The sequence below is a fragment of the Nannospalax galili genome, unplaced genomic scaffold, assembly GCF_000622305.1.
Source record: "Nannospalax galili isolate Female #2095 unplaced genomic scaffold, S.galili_v1.0 scaffold433, whole genome shotgun sequence".
In the NCBI taxonomy this organism is placed as follows: Eukaryota; Metazoa; Chordata; class Mammalia; order Rodentia; family Spalacidae; genus Nannospalax; species Nannospalax galili.
Window position 1 is genome coordinate 4,210,758 of NW_008338715.1, and position 14,112 is coordinate 4,224,869.

General features: G+C 36.5%; 1 protein-coding gene across 18 annotated transcripts in view; it reads right to left on the minus strand.

Annotated features, from left to right (window-relative positions):
• The window catches only part of Adgrl3 (adhesion G protein-coupled receptor L3), an 877,792-nt gene that overhangs the window by 335,452 nt on the left and 528,228 nt on the right, over window positions 1-14,112 (minus strand). For 14 of the 18 annotated variants that reach the window (XM_008833280.3, XM_008833274.3, XM_029563593.1 and 11 more), the window contains 2 exons: window positions 4,360-4,374; window positions 1,369-2,169 (listed from right to left, as the gene is read on the minus strand). In XM_008833280.3, coding sequence (XP_008831502.1) covers window positions 1,369-2,169; window positions 4,360-4,374 — 816 coding nt within the window. The remainder of the gene's footprint in view (window positions 1-1,368; window positions 2,170-4,359; window positions 4,375-14,112) is intronic. The other 4 variants (XM_029563589.1, XM_008833268.3, XM_029563590.1 and 1 more) reach the window with 1 other exon arrangement.

Below are 14,112 nucleotides of genomic sequence, written 5' to 3' on the forward strand. Positions count from 1 at the left end.
GGGGAGCAGGAGGAGGAGGAGGAGCAGGAGAAGCAGGAGGAGGAGGGGCAGGAGGAGGAGGAGCAGGAGGAGGAGGAGGAGGAGCAGGAGGAGGAGGAGGAGGAGCAGGAGCAGGAGGAGCAGGAAGAAGAAGAGGAGGCAGGAAGGGAGGAGGAGAAGGAAGAGAGAAGGAGAAGAAAGGGGGAGGAGAAAGAAGAGAAGGAGGAGGAGGGAAGTGTGCTGAAAGCTAGGCATGGTAGTTCATACCTGTAAGCTCAGCACTTGGGAGGCTAAGACAGGAGGATTGCTGTAGTTCCAGGCTAGGTTGGCTAACAAATTGAGTTCCAAGCCAGCCTGGGCTACAGAGTGAGACCCTGTCTCAACAAACCAAAAGGAAAGCTAAAAAGAGAAAGTAGTTGATGGCTAGTCATCTGGAAATTTGAGCAAGAAAGCACTAGCCATGAGTTGTAGCATTTTGTGGGGTAACCTGTACTCTTTTGTAATCTGGACAGCATTTCTGTATGAAGGAAAATAACACAACTGACTGCCCGGACATCTGCCCTCTAGCTTTTCTGATACAAAGTGAACTTTAAACAACTTTTATTGCATTTACTTATTGGGGGTGGGGGCACATGCATGCCACAGTGCTTGTGTGGAAGGCAGAAAACAACTTTCAAGAGTCATTTCTTTCTTTCCAACATGTGGGTTCCAGGGATCAAACTTAGTAGTCAGTATTCCCAGCAAGCACCTTTACCCACTGAGCCATCTCACTGGCCTCCAAAAGGTAAACTCTTTTTTTCTTTTAAATTTTATTTATTTTTGTCATAGGATTTCACACTGTAACCTAGGTTGTCTAGAATGCAATGTGGCCCTGATTGGCCTTGAACTGTGGTCAATCTTCCTACCTTAGTCCACCAAATGCTGAGATTAGAGTAATGAGCCACTAAGTCCAGCTAAGACTTAACTTTTAAATTAAGATAATACTACTTAGTTGTGAAGCTCTCTGTGACGTGAGGTTGCTGGTGCATACCTCAGGCAGGGTTATGCCAAGCTAACCCTTTGATATGTTCCAAGTGGAAAAAGCACCCTCGAGAACATGCCATTAATGTGAAAGAATCATGTGGAATCTTGGCAAAGGTTTTGTGCAGTTCATTATACAAAGAAGCCTATCTGACATAAACAAATGTGTCTCAAAGAAGCAGGGCAGGTTTGGAGGCAAGCTGTGCAAATCATAGTCTCTTTCTCAAAATTATAAATTTTTAGAGTGGAAAGCAGTTTCAATCAACATTTCTGAAATGCAAAGACAAATTTTTTAGATGCACAAGCCAGAAGATGACACAAAAAGTAAAGAGTGGCTCTACATAGAATGCTACCAAAAGTCAAACTTACCTGATCTACTATCCAGAGGTCCAAAGTCCAAAGAGTACTTCACAACATGATAGTTATTCCACACATAAAGTAGGTTGTCCCTGGGGTTGTAATCCACAGCTGCTATATACTGGTATGAATTGGGAAAGGGTACATCCACCAAACTATCCTTGCTTTGGTCGGTGTTATAAATGTAGTCAATCTTATTTCCGGTGGCCTCATTGTCATCATCCTCATATACAGATTTGACCACATACAGAATCCCACAAATCATAAATGCATTGGAAGCTGACCTTTTATCATAGGCAGTATCCCATGTCCCTTCAATCCGTAGGGTGTAAGGGTTCAATTGGCTAATGACAATTTTGCCATTGTTCTGTTCTGTTGCATAGATTACCCATAGCCCGTTTTCATCCACTGCCAGGTCTATGTCAGATTTGCCACCCCATCTGTAAGGGGAGGTATCATGGTAATTGGCATTTGCTATGATTGCCTCTCCACTCTTTATCCTAGTCCGCAAATCAAACTTGACTATGTTCCTGGTGCGCTCTTTATTGAAGAAGAGAGCGCCATCATACACTACAAATCCAGTACCATCCACCCTGTGAGGCAGCTTGTAGGTCGTCGTTGGCCTTCCAGCAATGAAGTCATCTTTGGATGAATACTCAGTCAGGGTATCAGTTCTGTAAGGGGTCCAGGGCATATAATAAATCTTGTCAGAAGCCTGCAGAGGGTCTTTGCACCATGCCCCAGATTGGTGGTCAGATTCAAACAAGTGTTCACTCTGGTATACTCCTCTTAGTAGTCCAGGACAAAGAAAAACTGTCGGAAGGGGAAAGAGTTAAAATAATAAATACATTGACTTAATGTTTTCTCATCTGTTCTTATTTTGCAGCAAACAGAATGCAATTCTAAGAAGAGACACCCACCACCACCACTTTTTTTTTTAGTTGCATCTTTTTAAGAACACAAAGCATTCTTCCACATTAATTATGACTTTTTCTCTCCAAATCACTTGATTTCGCTTGCTAAAAATTTTGGTCTTTTTAGAAGCTGCCATGCTTCTTTACAATTTTTACCTTTGCAAACACATACTATTCTTGACATATGTTTTAGGTCAGCATATGTCTATTGTATAGGAATATAACGAAGTACAGAAGTTCACACACGAGGCTTTAATTAGTTCACTGAAGAACATATCTCATTTGAGAATGAAAATTCATTGTTTCCATTCTGATGAAATTCACTGTTCAATAGTTTTCAATAAGAAACAGATAGCTCACATATTATTATTATTATTTAAAATAAAGAAAAAGAACGTCTCTGCAACACAGGCCACTGAATCTTCTAGCAAAAAAAAAAGCTCTGAAAGCTGCTGCTACAACACACACAGAGCATGCAATCCATACAATTAAAAGTGAGTGATGGATGGACTGGGAAGAAAAAGAGAAAAGAAGAGAGAGAAAGGAAAGAAGGAAGAAGAGAGGAAGAAAAGGTGAAGGTTACAGAAAAGAACCCAAGATCTAGATTTTAATCAGTTAAAAATGTCCTGTTAAATACAGTAGTATTGGAACTTAAAAACATGTACCTTTTACTGTTACATGAGAAAAGCATTGTAAAACAAGATTACTGCCTATATTTTGCTGCTCATACTTCAGAATGAAAATGGGCAGGAATCATCGATTCACTTGCTTTTTAGTATGGTTCAGTATAATATCGTGAGAATGGCATTAAGACAGCTTGGCAGGTCATTGGTTATGAAGGGGCTACAAGCAACATTTCCCAGAGTGGCCCTTGAATCACCTGTTTCAAGTGATATAGCTAGGTGTTGTACAGAAGGAGAAAAGGGATCCTTAGCCACATTAGATTATAAAATAGAAGATTAAATATAATTGTGGCAGAGATTATAATAGCTTAAGGACACTGGTGAATCACCAAAGCAGAAGTTGGCGAGTGAACAAATTGCACAATTTTATTTGATCCCCAGAGCTCTTCCGCTGAGCCACTTGGATGACTGTGTTCTGCTGAACCTGCTCTGGGAAGTGTTACTCTCATATATTTGCAAGGCAAACACACTGAAAAGTAACCATGCAGTCTGCTGTTAGGTTTGAGATGATTAGAAGTTTCCTGGGTGGAAAAATTGGGGAATCACAAGGAATATGGATGTTGAGCTGCTTTTTAATGAGTAAAGGATTCTTCTTTTGGCATTAGTGATTAGCTATTTAGTAGTAACTATAAACACAGATCCACTGGAAAGCAATCTAGGATGAAACAGCTATGTATTAGAGATGACTGAAAAGGAAAGGATATTACTAAAATGTTCAAAGTTTCAACTTTGAAGAAATGAACAGTTTTGTGGAAAACCTGGCTTCCAAAATCTTCCACTGCAAGAACAGAGGGCCACTATCAATTTGTAACCAATAATAATATTGATTGTTAGAGGAATTTCTTAAGACTTTTATTATGAATGCTTTAAGTTATCAACATGACTCAGTCTTAAAATTGTATGTAACTTTTATGTTATAGTTAAAAATGGGCCCTTGGCTACTAACATTATTTAGATGAGACTGCAGGAGTTCAGGGTGGTGTGGCTATAGATACTAAACGTATGTGGGATAATTCAGAACATTATCATCTCTCCTTTTTCCAGTAGTTAACAATGGCTATAAGAAGGGAAACCACAGCAGAGGGAAATTCAGAAAGAAAGAGGAATAAATTGAAAGCAATCTTCATCAACCACCTCTACTGGATTTCTAACTTCCAATTTAAAAATAAAAAGGAGTAAAATACAGTGTTGATGAGTTTATAATAGTAATAATCTGTGTTAGGATAAAAGGGTCAAAGCAGCACTGGTCAGTAAAACAGATTAAAGTGAAGTTGAGCAGCAGAAGTAGTAAATAAATTTGCATAAAATAGATAAGAATTAATAACAAAATTATTTTAACTAAATGTTAAACTGTTAAATAACTTAGCCTATAAATAGTATATAATTTATGAAAGGTATTTAATTACCTTTTTGTTCCACTTCTATTGGAGAGAGAGAAGTAAAGAGAGAAAGGAGAAAAGAGAATAGATTAATGGTACTGTATTGGCCAAGCACTTTTTATTCACGTCTTCCAAACTGAAAGTAAATTATTTACTGCACTCATACTTGCTTAATTGCACATTATATGTTTTACATTTCTCTAAAATAATTACCTTAAAAATCATCAATAGTTTTCAAATACAGCATAAACATGGAAAAATGAAGTCATTAATTAACCTAAGACTGAATAAACATACCATTTCGAACTACAGGTAGGAGAAATGCAGGAATTGTTGCAAGAACACCAACAGTTATATTTGAAAGGGAGGTCAGTCAGTATACAATAGGAAGCTTTCAAATAATATGGTTAGTTTCACTTATAGGCACTAGAGCATATACAACTATTTAACAGAACATTTTTGCTTGTTTGCATCTCACAGAACTGATCTATTCAGAAGAAACTCCTCTGCAACTTTGTGTCCCAGGACCTTAGACTTCCATAGCTTGTCAGCCTTATGAGAGACATCTACCTTATGGAGCTACTAGTTAACAGGAGAGGATGATATCATGAGTAAATAAATGCACTTAGAATCCTTACTGAACAAACTTATCTTCTAGTCATCAATACTTGCTATTAAGGTGAAAAAAATGCTGTTTTTAAGAAGACTCTTTAATCAGAAGATTGATATAAGCAATAAGCCAATGGCTTTGGCCTTTTCTCCAATTCTTAACAGACTTGACATTCATTTAGAATAGGAATTTCTCAAAGATGCGATGCTTATGCAGAACCTATTGCTTTTAAGGTATTGATCAAAATAAGTAATTGAAAATTCTGGAAAAATGTAACACATACATCAAACTTATTAGCTTATTAGCTGGCCTCTTCTTTATCTTATGAATATCTGTATCATCATATGCAACTTGTCTGTATCCTAAAGAAACAAAAGGTACCAACTTGGAAAAGGCAAAGGCTTCGGGGAAGAATCAGCTTATAACATAAACATGAAAAATCACAGCACAAAAGCATGTAAAATAAGGCATTTTCAATGGAAGAGATGAACTGATATTCATCACATGGAAAATAAAATTTAAAAACCAAGGAGTGCTTCAAAAACAAGAAATACTGGGTTGTGGTAATTACATTTAGATGAAATCTCTGTGTTTTGGCCTAAAACATGTTTCATGTTTTCAGTTATTGTCAAAATGATATAGACTTTCTTTGAAAGTTCAATGCCAGATGATAGGTAAAAAACTATTATTATGTATATATATATATATAATGTATTACTTAGAAGGTGTCATTTCACTAATCTGCAAATCTTATTTCAATGATATTTCCAGAGTGCTTTTAGAGCCACAATTGCAATCTTAAAATAATTTGCCACCATTCTTAATTACTATTTATTTAGTAACTACAGTGTTCATGGTGGTGGGTCAATGCAGGCCAATGGAAAGCTGGATCTAGAAGTCCAGCTGCAGCATGCAGGGTGGCTGTCAGACTGAATGCATTTTCATTTTCTAGTTTGAAGTGCACCTTTAAGGTAAAGCATTTTTGTTTTTAAAGAGGAATGAAAGTGTGTGATTTTGATCTTTTGAAAATAGCCTACTGATTTGCAGCAGGCATCAGATGTTCAAGCTGAGTTATCAAACATATTTGCCCAGTGACCAAAAATACAAGAGTTGCTTGCCTTAGGGCCCCAAGAGGATGCCAGCAACAGTGGGGCACCTGGCCACCAGCTTCTCGCTCGGGCATTGACTGCAGCTCTGGCCTTAGCAGATTTGGGTTTTCGGTAAGGAAGAGGAAACCATGGCCCGGTCTGCACTGGCAGCAAGCATTTTGTTTTTCTTGTCCTTGAAACCTACTCTGTAGCTGTGGGAGAAGAGTACTCCAGGCCCAGGTCCTGTTTCCACCACGGCAGAATGAGATTACCCTGACAACTGTGCAACTAGTACCTTAAAATTTATTTAAGTCTCAAAAGTTTTAACTTGATGCTCATTACAATGAAGGTTGAGGTTGGAAATAAGAAGTTGACATTTTTTCAATTTTAAGAATTTTTCAATTCATAAAAGTATTTCCAATTTATTTGGTTCCTTGATAGCATTATTTCCTCTAAATTTCCTTAAATTGCTTATAAAATATTTATGTTCTAAAACAGTAGAAGTTTATTCTCGTACATATAAAATATTCTTCAGGACAAATATTCTAACTTCTTTGCTAGTGGTTGTTATTTTTTTAAGATTTATTTTTATTTATGTATTTATGTGTGTCTGTATATGTGTATGTCACATGTATGCAGGTACTAGCAGATGCCAGGGGAAGGCATTAGATTCCCTAGAGTTACAGGTGGTTGTGAGCCAAGTGATGTGGGTGCTAGGAATCAAACCAGAGTCCTCTGGAATTGCAGCAAGCACTCTTAAAAACTGAGCCCTTTCTCTGCACCATGATCTTAAAAAAAAAAAAAAAAAACTAGGGAGACTTGATATATTTTAAAAGCAAAGAAGTTGGCATAAGCTGTAGCATAAGCCAAGCTTCCTTGGTTACTTCTGGTTACTCAGAATTAAGATTTATTAGGCAGTTCTGCTTTGGAGAATAATTACTATGGTCTTGCCATGTCGTGACTGGCTGTAGCTCATTTATCATTTATTTGCTATTTTCAAGACTGAAGTAAGACAGTCTTATGATTTAAGTTGAACAAGCATGCACAAATCATATTTCCATAACAAAAAACTGGCAAGACAACAAAATTTGTCGTTAAAAGCTTAGCAGCATTTAGAACTGGCTAGTCTTTCCTTATTGTCTGATTCTGAAACTAGAAGCTCCCCTTCCCTGAAAGAATAAATCAAATGGATACAAGAAACAACATATTACTATATCCTTCACAAGCATACTGTGCTTGCTATATAAGCAATAACTAATGACTAACATGGATTAAGTACATAACACAAATAATGGTGAATATTTTTTTCTTTTTGATATACTGAAGATGCTAAAGATATATACAAGTGGTAAACCAGAATCTAGATGTAGTTGTAAAATCAGAAGTGCCAATTCATATAGAAATTTATATAAAATCTCTTAATATTTTAATATAGTTGGAGTAAAATAAAATGTATAAGGAACTTGTATCCCAGCTTATTAAGTGTAGAACTGGAGAAAAACAGCATTAAAGTATGTTAAAGACCTTGCAAGTTTACCAATAAAAAAAAAAAAATCAGTCGTTTGTATTAAAAAAAAAAAAAAAAAAACCAGTGGTTTTAATTAAAAAAAAAAAAAAGACCGCAAATACCTAAAAACATGGGGCTAAAACACTCCCTCTTCTCTGCAATGAGATCATAAATTAATGAATTGTCTGATGATAACTGGGGTGGACATTCTTCAGGGTCTCTGTCATTTAGTTGGTCCAATATCCTGCATTCTGACATTACAGCTGTCAATGTTCATTTCCAAATATCTTGGATATAATTCTCTTTTTTCTCTCTTCACTTTTAATCCTCAAAGTATTTTTATTGTCCATTCTGTCTCTATAAATACTCTTATATATTTCCTAAAGTGACATCATTGTTGTCTTTTGTCAAACTTAATGTCATAAGCTATATCCTGTGGTTAGGGTAAATGACAGATTCAAATGAAGGACAATTTTATTCTGTATCAAAGGAAGACACTAGAAAAAAAGGCAATGAGTGTATTTCCCTGCCAGCCTTCAACAATTCAGACAGATAAACTTTACAGGAATGGTATTCAGAACATTAAGATGTTATCAGTTCAAACCATTTTTGTACCATATGAAAATACATTTGAATTGCACTGTTTAGTTAGAAAAGGTATGGATCAGAGAGTCTCTTCATGCATTGCCAAGTTTCATCAAATTGCATTGCAAATTACAGAAAAGCAAATTTGCTGCTTGCCCAAAATTATTAGTGTCATAACCCAAAACTATGAAATTGTAACTAACTCTAATGTCAGCTTCCAAAATCGTAAGCTATAGATTGTATCTTCCTATATACACTGACATGCTGCAAATGAACAGAGAGTTATAGTCCAATGACATCTGTTTTTGTAATATGTAAATAAAAACATGGTTATGGGATATATAAGATGGCTATAATCTATGAAATAATTTATGAGCAAATAATTTTTCATTGAAATGTAGTGTTATTCTAAATAGAACTACTTTCTTTCTTACATATGGCTTAGAATGTTGAAATACATTTAGGTATCACATGCTTAGTAGTAACCAAAAAAAAGAAAAAATCAATCTTGGATAAAAATTTGCAGTTGCATCCTGCCCAAAGTCATGTGTAAGTACATAATCAGAAGTCCATAATAATACTTTCTATTTGGCAGCACATTATAATTTAATGAAACATTTTGTCACAAATTACCTGATTAAATTCTTCAAACAACATTGTGACATGCTTTTTATTATTCCCACCAGGGACAAGCTAACAAGGACTTGAAATGTTACAGGATTTGAACAAAGTCAACACCTGTAGGTGTTGCACACCTTTCATCTGTCTAATACTGGGCCTCTGGAAAATCATTCTCATTTTATATTTTCAGATGAGGAAACTGAGGCACAGACTAAGATTCTGTGGTTGAGGTATTCAAATTGGGATTCAAATATAAATTTTGATCTCAGTCATTACTGACCTTCAATAAAAGATCATTTTATTCATCCCTAGTGCCTAGCACAAAGAAAGACCTCAAATGACATTTGCTATAGTTCCCCGCAGTCATCAGTAGAAGTATGGTGCTTTCAAAGAAAGGGACGGTGTGACACTTTTTTTTTTGGGGGGGGGACTATTATCCCATGAGATTTAGAGACACATAAATCTCTCAAGGGAATATGGGGTTTGGGGCTGGAATCCACATTTCTTGGCCAAAGATAACAGGGCTTCCTTCATCACTAAAAAGAAACCCGTGTTCAAGACCTCCTGTCAGCTAGTTCTTATAATTTTGGAACAGATAATTCTCTTCCATTTTCCATTCACCAAGAAAATATAAAAGCTCTTCAGTAAACAGAAATAAGAGCTGTGAAATTCTTTAAAATTTTAGGTGCATTGCACATCAAAAATTCTGACAGACATCTGTCTCTTTCAGTAAATAAAGCACTAATCCTTTATTTAATGAGAGACAGGAGTAATCTCAGCAGCTCAGCTTTTAAATTATGTTTTTCAAATAATACCCATGCATCAGTGAATAAAAGGGCCGCTCAAGCACCTTGTATTACAATGGCTTTATATAATGTGTTTCCAAAATTAACACCTCCTAATGAATTCCATCTTGGAGTATGTAGATTGAAAATGTCAATAATTCATAAAATGCTTTTAACAGCCACATTCTAGTTTAAACACTTAAACACAATACCTATAGATGCTGCAGACATTGAGATGGCCTTTTATTTTGCACTAAAATTCTATTTCATTGATGGATCGGTAAAACCTTTCAAACTGTTAATTTAATATTTGAAAAGAAGTGCTGTTAATAGCAGACTCTTTTGAGAATCTCTTTGTAATAGCTCTAGTAAAAATAATAATTTTTCAAGGTTATTATTGGTGACACTTAAAATCAATACTACATTTAGTTCATCAAGGATGCACCTTGTTGCAGTGATTTGTAACTACTGAATAATAACCGTGTGGCATTTACAATTGCTAAATAAAAAACAAAGAGCAGCACCTCAGCTTCTATGACTCTGTATATAAAGATTTAGTGAATGCCTCGGTTGAGTCCCTGTTATGTCCCCTTACAAATATGGATACAGAGAAAAATTTCAAGAATGTTGTTTCTCTTTGATACACCAATCAACAATGTCAACCACATCAAACTTTTAACTTTTTGAGTTACCTGCTTCTTTGATGGGAATAATTAATACCACATGATAATGTTGTCTGAGAAACTAAGTCAGATGATTCATATGAAAACATTTAGGTGAGTTATAAAAATAAGTGGCAGAATTGTGATTCAGAGCCCTCACAGTTGCTAAACATGGCCTCCATGACTTGCCGGCACGTGGAAGCATCCTTACAGAATCTTCATCTTAGTGATATGAATGTCCTGATGAATTGATCTCTGCCTTAAGGAAACATACAGTCTAAAAACTGGTGAATTGCAAGATGCTTTTTCATCCATGACAAATTATTCACAAATGCTCTCCAAGGCACTGGGTGAAGGTTCTCATAACAGCCCCTCACAGACGTGAATGACAGGGAAGGGGAGCTTACCAAGAAGATAAACCAAGTTAAGACCTAACAGTTTGATAAAAGTCAGACTTCCCATGTAAAATGCCACCTAATTGCTTCCAAGACAAATTTATTATCATTACTATTATTATTATTTTATTATTATGATGATGATTATGATTATTGGGATAGGGTGTCAACTATGTAGTTCTGATTGGCCCAGAACTCCCTATGTAGCCAGGCTGGCCTTGAACTAACTCATAGAGATCTGCCTGCTTCTTCTTTCAAGTGCTGAGATTAAAGGTGTGTGCCACCATTCCTGGCCCTAAGACACATTGTTGACTGAATCTTAATACTAGTTTCTATGAACCCTGCTTTCATATGCATTACATATGATACTGAAATTGATGGAGATCTAGATCTAATCCCAGAACCATAGTGAATACTTTTGAATAAAGAGTCCCAGGGTTTTGGTAACTGAAATTTGTCTTATTTGATATTTTGCAGATGAGAAAAGTGAAAAGAGAGAATTAAGACGTTAACCTTACATCATGATCTATTTACTAAAATTAATTACCAAGCAATATAATTTTTTAACATAATGAGTATTTGATCATTTATTAATTATCATTTTTTGTCGTTCTCAGGAGTGAATATAGAGTGTCATAAGGACAGAAATAACTTAGAACTGTTTAGAGGTCAAGGTACTTTATCTCAGATGGAACTATAATGATTATCTTTCTATCTTTACTGGAATCTTTATGTGCTTGTGACTTAATGTGAGGACCGAAAGTTTCTATCATCACTTCATGCAAAAGCATGAGACACTAAAACCCACAGACACAATCATCAAACAAAAACAAAGCATTGAAAACAGCTATCGGCTTTGTGAGAAATAGCCTAAGAATTTGGAAGAAGTCAAACACATTCTGGTAATCTAAGGCCCATGATCATGTAAATGCCCAAGCCAACAGGCTGAAGAGATGGTTCAGTGGCTAAGAGCACTTACTCTTCCAGAGGACCTGGGTTCAGTTTCCAACACCCACATGATATCAAACACCCATACACATAAAATAAAAATAAGGTTTAAAAAACTTCCATGTTTTAAAATACTTCAGCCAGCTTGTGACTGGATTCATTAGCCAAAAACAGAACATGATTTGTATGTGGTAACATAAGATTAATAATATAAATATGATTTCTAGAACTGAAACAAAATACATGTCAAGTAAATCCTTTGGAGCATCTATTTAAAAAACATCACTCATTCATCATTGTAGTGCCTGATAAAATAGACACGTCAACTCATGGAAAAAACTACAAGGTTTAGGTTTATTCCTACAGATTTCCCAAATGTGCATCTTACACATTTTTCTAATTTCATGTCTTACTAATTCTGTGTGATAACCGTAAACTGCTCAATGGTTAACTTATTTTTACTGTATATCATCTGCATGAATTATTTCCTCCTCAGTTTTCTCTCATTCTGCCCTCTAGAGTAGAAGGTTCCACAAGTCACCTCTTACTTAAGCCAAACTCCACTTTCAGTTCCATTCCTTCAGAAATGCTTCTGGATTTTTAAGGAACCTTACTGAATGCCATTTAATTTTAACAGTTTCCTGGGGGAGGGGTATTCAATAATCAAGTCTAGGAATTTGAAAGTATCTCTGTCAAGACACAGATGGGATATGCTTCAGTCTTTGTGAGCCACACATAAGCCCAGGTACACAGGCATTCACTTTCTTTTATTTGTTTGCCTGTATTAGTAGCTCTTAAAATATAAAAGATATTTCCAGCTCATGGGTTCCAAACAAAAACAACTCATGGGATATTTTTCTATTGCTATAGTATAGCGAGCCCTACAATTCATTTCAAGTACATAGTCACATTTACTATTGTCTTGATATCTGGTGTTTGTTACTGTCTCTCTAGCCTTCTGAACCTTAGAAGTTCTTAAATCATTCACCTTGCCATGATCAGTCTCTAACCTAGAGTCTTGTTTTAAAGGGGGCCAATCTTTGCATTGACATGCTTTAAAGTTATGGGTTGCAAGTGTGACTTAGCATTGTTTCTTCAAACATATGAACAAAGGAGAAAGGGAAAAAATCTTAGCAAATATCTGTTTTCATTCTGCTAAAAAGGCACATGAAATTCTCTGGTATTTCTTGCCTCCTTATAATGGAATTTATTATTCTCATTTTCTATGTAGGTAGAAAACATTCTACAGTCAATTGCTAAGAAAAATCTTAAATTTCAGAACAATTTATCTTGCTGATATTAAGTTAATGTCAATTATTTGAGTTACACTATGCCATTCTTTTCACTAGATGTGCTATATTTATTATTATTATTATTATTATTTATTATTATTATTTTGGCCTTTTTGAGACATAATCTCCTTGTAGCCCCAGCAGGCCTGAACCTTGCTATGTAGACCAGTCCACCTGTCTCTGCCTCCTGAGTGCTGAGACTAAAGGCATGCACCACTGTGCCAGGCTCTTAACTTCCTTTATACTCATGTTACCACTGTTTAAGATTATTGTTGCTGACAGCCCGCCAGCCTCTTTCCTGGGTAAGTGCATCAGCGCCCACCCTGCTTTGACTCCCCCAGCCTCATTCACTCTCCCACCTCCCCCACCCATCTCTCCTCCTAGCATGGCGATTGTCCCTTTTCTTGTCTTGGCACCCAGGCACTGGGGTGGACCTATCTGCTTGGAGCCACCACTGCTTCCTGATCCTTTGCATCCAGACCAACCCAGTTCCCCCCTGCAGTTCCCAGAAGCCCTTGGGTCCTCTTCCCGCCCCCACCTCCCTTTGCTTTCCTGGGTGGCATGGCCACCAGCTGCCCCAGGCAGTGTCTTTCCTGAGCCCTGCTCCCAGGCCAGTCCAACCTCCAAATTCCTGAGGCCAAAAATCTTTCCTGGAGGGATCCAGACCTTAAGAGAAAGCCTGAGAGCATCTGAACTTCATCTGACTTGGGCCTCTGTGGGAACTCCTGAAGACAAAAGCAATTTGGCCACTCCAATATAAAATCAAAAGAGAGAATCAGAGGCTTAGATGAACCAGCTTTTCATGCCCCAAAAGTAAACCACCAAGGCACATAAAGTTTACAAAATGAAGCAGACCTAAACTTGAAAGCTTGAGTCTCACACAAGAATCAGAAAGTACATCTGACTTGGGCCTCTGTGGGAACTCCTGAAGACAAAAGCAATTTGGCCACTCCAATATAAAATCAAAAGAGAGAATCAGAGGCTTAGATGAACCAGCTTTTCATGCCCCAAAAGTAAACCACCAAGGCACATAAAGTTTACAAAATGAAGCAGACCTAAACTTGAAAGCTTGAGTCTCACACAAGAATCAGAAAGTACAAAAGAAATTCACATGTCACATGTCCAGAGAAAAAATGATAACATGAAAAACAAAAATAACATATCCCCACTAAATACCAATAGTCCTCTAGAGGAGTACAATGAGAACCACCCAGACATAATGCAGGACATGGAACTCAAAAGAACAACTATAAACATGATAAAAAATTTCAGCGAATTTAAAGAACA